The following is a 6,828-nucleotide window of genomic DNA, read 5'->3' as shown; positions in this document are numbered from 1 at the left end:
CTAAACAACACAATGATGGAGCAGGAATGATGAGATCAAGTGATATTATACAGCACCTGAATAAGATGGGTTTTTTGAGCAGAGACATTATTTCCATTAAAGATCAACACGTGGAAATTATTTATTATTGTTACCTTACAGAGGCGGAAGTTTTGAAGTTTGAATACGTTGAAGTAAATGTGATCAAATGTGAGTCATAGCTTCAGCTCAGAGATGAGTTTTAGTGCCATCTGTTGGGGTTGTTGTCCTCGGGAGACTGAAACCGCCACAGAGGTCTCAGGGAGCTCACGTTCTCAGCTGAGGCTGTGCCTGGTTAATGAGAAATATTACTGCTGTTTAAATCAGCCTGGATTTTCACAATGAGCCGTTTAATTAAAAATAAATGGTTAAGCACTGCAAACCATCTTTTTCAATTATTTTCTCCATTTGGAAACAGCTGTTGAGTATTACATCCAATAATATATAAAAATTCACATGCCAAACCTGGACTTCCACTCCACCGGTTCCCTGCCACAAACACATGGTTCTTCTAATTCTCCCTCTGCGCCAAACAATGTCTAATTGTGAACCTGACAAATCAATAGTAAAAATATTTGCGAAGGATATAGTTAAGCTGACTTTTTTGTTTTGTGAGTTCTGGTTGGATTTGTCACTTATATATGTACAGACAGACTCACACACGCCACTGGGACATGCTTAGTCATTAATTATTCGGCAGATGCCTAAGAAGAGATTACTTGTGAGAAATATCACTAAGCTTCTTTGCAGCAGGAGACCTTGGAATAAGTATCAAGTACCTACATTTAATTAATCAATGATCAAGAGAGATTTAAAAAAAAAAAAAAAAACAATGTAGAGAGTATAAAACCTAATCTCTGGCTTTGTTAGTGGCTCAGAAAAAAAGAGTTGATTGCAGCAGAAATGTACATTAAGTGTATTTGATACATACATGACTAAAAAGGGAAAAGATTACAATGTCAGAAAATCAAATAGCAGTAGGCACCGTCAAAGCAACAGACTCCACATGAAATAAAGGTTTGTTCCTCTAAGTGAATGAGCCTAAACACTAAACAAAATGAATTCATGCTGTTTGTCTTTGTAAACTGGGTTTACAAGCAACACTGGAAGCAACCGGTTGTATCGTCATGAAGGACGTGCAAGGACTGCTCTGATAATTGCACAAAAAAAATGTAATAAAATAAAACTAAAGTGTCAGTGATTTGGCTCAGTGGTGTTTTAACCCCCGCCACATGTACTGAATTACACCACTGAGGTCTACATTCACTGCTTCCTTTCCCCCTTTTAAATCTTTGTTTCATCTGATCTTGGCAGTAAGGCTGAAGTTTGTTACCACTCAGCTTCACCAACAGCTTTAGAGAACACGTAGTCTCTGCCTGCGTAGCACATCACACCATCTTTCAAATGAAACTTCCAACGGTTCTTACTCCGGTGAATCTGCGATAAGAGGAATATTTTACAATTTGAGCAGGCAGTAATCAGCATCGGGCTTTATCTAGCTGTGAGTAACGGCAAGCAGAGAGCTGAAACTTTCTTACTTTGTCGTACTGGCAAACGATCACATTGTCAGTGTCGAATAGATCTGGGATGTCTTGCTCAATCACGTCATCACCTGAATTCAGAGGATCCTTATCAACAGAAAGTGCGTCAGAGGAAGAAAACTGTTAAAATGTGTAGTCGAAAGAAAAACAATGTCTGCGAAACATGGCCTTGTAAATGTCTTTTCTGTGGAAAGACGATCTCCGGGGCTTCAAAGTGTAAAAACCTAAAACATCAAAAATCACCCTCTCACCTCTTCCTCTGCATCCGCAAGTTCATTGGCTCTCTCGCTGTCGCTGCTGCTGGAGGAGATGCTGTTGCCGTCGCTGCTTCCATCTCCTTCCTGCATGGCCTTGATGGCCTCGGCATTGATGATTCCCAGAAAGTCATTCTCTTCCAGCGGAACGCTGTTCTCCTCTTCAGCGTCAGAGTTGTCTACAGGACCATCCAGCTGGACGATGTCTGACAGTTCACTGTAGCTGTAGCCTTGGTCCATCTGAGCAGGAGCGTCCAAAAAAAAAAAAAAGCATGCATGGCAGTCATTACAGTGCTCTGAAAGCTGATGTGGGACTAATGGTTATAATAAAACTGCTGCTCATTAAATAACCCCTCTGCACCTTTAAAACACTTCTCAGGTGATTAAAGTCAACTTTGAATGTTAATTGCAAATCATATTTTCACTAATGGCAAGAGGTAAATTCTTCTAATTTACGATTTAAAAAAAAAAAAAAAAAATTTGGATTTAGTATTGAATATATTCATTAACCCGAAGCTACGACTAAAAACGTGTGTTATTTCAGACAAATTTAAGGGGTGCTTCAACAATTTAGTGTAGAACATCTGTAAATATAAGGGACATTCAACCTGCACCGCTTAAAGGAAGAAGCCAAATAAATTTGAGAAATAAACTGTGCAGATGACATGAAGGCAGAAACTGTTGTAAACATGTTTAACTCTGACTTTCTTTTTTTTTTTTTTTAAACAATGGGGGTCTTTGGGATTGACTCCCTTTTGGAACCAGCCTCTCCACTGCCGGACTTCATTTTTCAGTTCTGCCACTTAACCTTTTTCTCGCTAGAACAGGTACAAGTTTCTGCAGCTAATAATCACCCGTTTCTTCTAAACCCCAGATTTTTTTTTTTTTTTAAGACTGACTGAGCACCTCTTTAAGAGGAAACTTCAGGAGATTTGTACATTCTCGTCTCACTGAGCGTTAGATGGGAGGATCGACGCCACTTAATGTTGATCCTGCCAATATTAAGATACAAGCCGGCTGCTGGTGATCTTATCTTAGCACAGAGGATTAAACTAACCAACATGTTTATTAATGAGCATTAGAGTTGCTGGAAGGCAGATTTGTTTCCAGTCTTTTCGCCAAGCTAAGCTACCCAGCTGCTGGCTCCAGCTACAACTTTAGCATACAGATTTAAAGGTTGTGTCGAGTGAAAAAGGTGTTCTGTTCTAAAATGTGCCATTATTCATTGAACAATACAGATACTGCAGTATCTGGTCTTGTGTTCCTGTCAAACAAATAAATAAAAACATGGATTGAATTATTTAATGATGTTCTCCCTCCCCAGGTACAAGTTTTCTCACCCTTTCTGCTTTCTCTCGCTCCTCCTCGATCACTTTTTTCAGGATGTCGTCAATGTCTCTGGTCTTTAATTGTGCCGCCTGTGTCAACGCCTCCTCAGTGCTGAGTGGGAAGTCCAATAACTGAGCGCAGGGTGAGGCAGCCACACTTAAGTTCACGGGCTCGGCTTGTTGACCTGGCTCGGTTTCTCCCAGCGTGACCTGGGGCGATGGAGAGCGAGCGCCCTGAAGCGGCGAGGTGTCAGCAGCAGGAAACTGTGGCTGCAGGGGGGCGCTGCTCTCCTGACCGGGGAGTAAATTAGTCTTTGGCTGAGGCATCTGCGAGGCCGACGTAGCTGGAAGAGGGGATGGCTCCACCTCGTGAGGAGGTAGGGTATTTGGTGGGATATTAGCTGACTGAGGAGCAGGAACTTTGTGTGCGGGGCGAGAAATGGGCTGCTGACCTGCTGGGGCCTGAGTCACCACAACAGGAACGTTGACCTTGTAAAGTTGACCTTGGTGAGACCGAAGAGAAGAGCAAAATGTTATTTCCACCAGATGATCCAGGCGTAAAAGAGCCATAACAGGTGAAGTCATTATGTACCAGAGGCTGTCTGCAGAGTGACTCCTGCTGGTATCTGCACAGGATAGGATAAACCAGCAGGAAGAGCAAAAGTGGCAACCATCTCCGAGTTGTTCTACAATAGACATTTATATTTAAAACAAAAAAAAAAAAAAAAAAAAAAAAAAGGAGAAAAGACATAAATATTTTTCAATGTATTTTCATGCGGTGTATCGTTTTGTTTTTTTGTAAAGCAACATCCATCCTGCTTAAATATACATAGTGAAGTTCTGATGCAAGTAAAAACATTTCATTTTCTGAAATTTATTAAAAAAAATAAATACATATCATACCTGCGCCTCAGGAATACCAAACACAAAATCATCACAGATCAGACAGGTCAGTCAGTAACAAGTCAAGAAATTTGCTCAAGTCTGAAATTTACAAATTCAATTTTAGCAACTGGATTTTTTAAAAATGTTATTTTACTACATTGATTCATTTAGCTACAAAAGGAAATGGTCATTTCTGAGGACACTTGCCCTGTCTGCAAAGTTGTGAATATTCCTTCTTCCAGGGATTACAACTGAAGCTGAGAAGAAAAAAAAAAAAAAAAAAAAACCAGAGCAGATGACACACAGATTTCTTCTCTCTAAATCATCATCATCATTAATCGTTTCTCATCTAAAAGTACATAATCAAATCATAAAAGATGAAAATCTGCTGTAATGAGCTGCTTTACAATAGTTTGACCATCTGCCACCAGTCAAAAACGCACCCCAAAGACGTTCGTTTTTGCTGATAGGCACTTGAGTTTCTTGCAGCACTGTCTTACTTGTCAGGTCTTGATCAGTCTGGCTGTAGCTGGCGGGGAGCTGAAGTACAAAGTTGGATGAGTTGATGTTGTTTTTCCTGAAGTCTTCCATTGCCTTCGACTGCATCATCTTTGACTCCCAAAGCTGCACAGCAGAAGACACAGCAGTCTGTCTCCTCACCATGGTGCACACTTCCTCACTAGATGATCCAACTTTGCTGTGACTGACAACTTGAGAAACTTTCATTATGACCAAATAGGATTGATATAAAGTTGTTGTTTTTTTTTCCCCCCATTTTCAAAAATGAAGCAGAGTCATGTAAAATACGGCTCACACGTCTCAGTTCGTCTAGGACGCAGTCTTCCAGCCCTTCCTCCAGGAAGAGCTCCTTCATGCTCTCAATCACATCATCAATTATGGACAAGTAGAGTTTGGCCTACAGTTGGTTTCAGAAAGTCAAAGTCAGACACACACTGTGTAAGCTTTATACGAGGAAAACCAAACCACATTCAAAAATGTCACTTTTCTGAATTTCTGACCATTGTTTGAAAAAAAAGGGGGGGGGGGGGGGGGGGGGGGGGGAGTTCACTTTCATTTCTAAACTCAACTTCAGACACTTTTTGAAAATTTCTCAGTCACTCTTCATTTCAGCTGACATATAATACACCAACAGCCTGGAAGAGGATTTTTTTTTCTAAGTATTTCACGGATGGATATATGAAACATGAAAAATCACCCTTGTTGAAATCCTGATGGAATAAGACATTTCTGAGCATTTGCTTGAGGAGCCAATGAACGATGTTACACTTAAATAAACGGTGGACAGATGGCGATGATGAAAAGCAATGTCACACATAACTGATTGATTTCTGAGCGACGTTTTGTTTGATATGTACATATATATATATATATATATATAAGAAAAACAGAAATGTACTGAACTAATACAGAGAAATAGCTGAGGACTCATAACAAATAGGCTGCAGTTGTCTAACGCGGTTAGTCCACAACATTTGTTAGAAAAAGTGGGCCCACTTACCACTGGGCCTGTGTTGGTCAACATGATCCGTGTTCACAAATGAAACACACAAAAGGAGGCAATGTTTCCATCTAACTGAGATGAACAAATGATGAAGTTGTCGGTGATAATCTGGTTGTCTGGCCGGAAGCACCCTGAATGAACAGGTGACAATAATCAGCATCCTGGGGGCGTTTAGGTGTTCACATAAAGAGTGGGAAAAAACAGTGATGGTTGGTACCAGAGGTTGGATTCAACCTCAGGAAGAAAAAAAAAGAAAAGTCAGTAAAAAGTTTGCACCAAAGACACAAACACTGAGTAGGCTATGGCTTCATGACCTCAGTAGTAGCTTACCTCAGACGTGTATTTTCAGAGATCACTGCTGTTATTCAATCCCTCCAACATTCCTGTCCTGCAGAAACCTTTCCATCTCTCTTACTCTGGTTGCTTTCAACAGAAAAGTTACACTGCTGCAATGGGTTTTTTTTTTTTTTTTCTGTGTGTGTATGTGTTTGTTTTTTTTTCCCCGTAGCGCTGGGAGCTCTGTACAGTTCTGATCCCAGGAGTGCAAAAAGCCAGGAGTTAAAAATATTTCACCCTTTACAAAACACTTCATTTTGAACTCGCCGTTCAATAGATTTGTAGCAGCAGCGAGGAGCCGTGACCCCGGCTTCCTCCAAGCATCCATCTGGCAAGGCTGGATCTCTTTCAACGCTGTAGTTTGGCTCCTCTGAGGAGGATGAGGGCTCTGTGGCTGAAAAGCAGCAACATGAGACGGCCCTGTGAACACTGCAGTTGCTGAAACCAGAAGCGTCGAGCTGTCGCACAAAATCTGGACTGTTCTTGAATTTTAGGATGACACTCAGTGGAAGACATTATCCTTTTTGATGGTCAGTTCACAGCAGAAAAAAAAAAACAAACCCAAAAAAGAAAACAAAACACTAAACCGCTCTTTTGTGGATTTCAATGCTTTTTCTTCCCTTCTGACTAATACATCACTCTCCTGATCATGATCATCTTCCTTTAGTAGAGCGTGTCAGGCGGATTATTGTGGTGTTTCAGCATATGCATTTCCTCCAGATTTGGGCGACCACAGACAAAGGATTTGCGTGGGAGCTCAGCCATCAGGAGATTTTAAAACATTTTGGCACTGCAGCTTTGCCTTCAGCACAGATATATCCCAGCACACGCCGCCTTCAAAACATGATTATGAGGAAGTGGTTTTGGGACTAAAACAATGTTGTTTTTAAATTTATTATTTTATCTGAAGATTTAGTAGAATGAGTACACGACAGCAAGATAAT

The 6,828-nt window shown here is 40.7% G+C and overlaps 1 protein-coding gene across 1 annotated transcript; it reads right to left on the bottom strand.

Annotated features, from left to right (window-relative positions):
- Positions 1-1,153: 1,153 nt before the first annotated feature.
- gtf2a1l (general transcription factor IIA, 1-like) lies at positions 1,154-5,569 on the bottom strand. The gene is made up of 7 exons (XM_029521790.1): positions 5,546-5,569; positions 4,841-4,942; positions 4,527-4,650; positions 3,154-3,644; positions 1,811-2,053; positions 1,557-1,646; positions 1,154-1,455 (listed from the first exon to the last, which is right to left on the bottom strand). Exons 1-7 carry the CDS (start codon positions 5,567-5,569, stop codon positions 1,348-1,350), a joined length of 1,182 nt encoding a protein of 393 aa, XP_029377650.1. The 3' UTR covers positions 1,154-1,347.
- Positions 5,570-6,828: the final 1,259 nt, after the last annotated feature.

Source organism: Echeneis naucrates, chromosome 15, assembly GCF_900963305.1.
Source record: "Echeneis naucrates chromosome 15, fEcheNa1.1, whole genome shotgun sequence".
NCBI classification, from domain to species: Eukaryota; Metazoa; Chordata; class Actinopteri; order Carangiformes; family Echeneidae; genus Echeneis; species Echeneis naucrates.
Note: the sequence above shows the minus strand (reverse complement) of the source record. Positions and strands in the feature narration are given on the sequence as shown.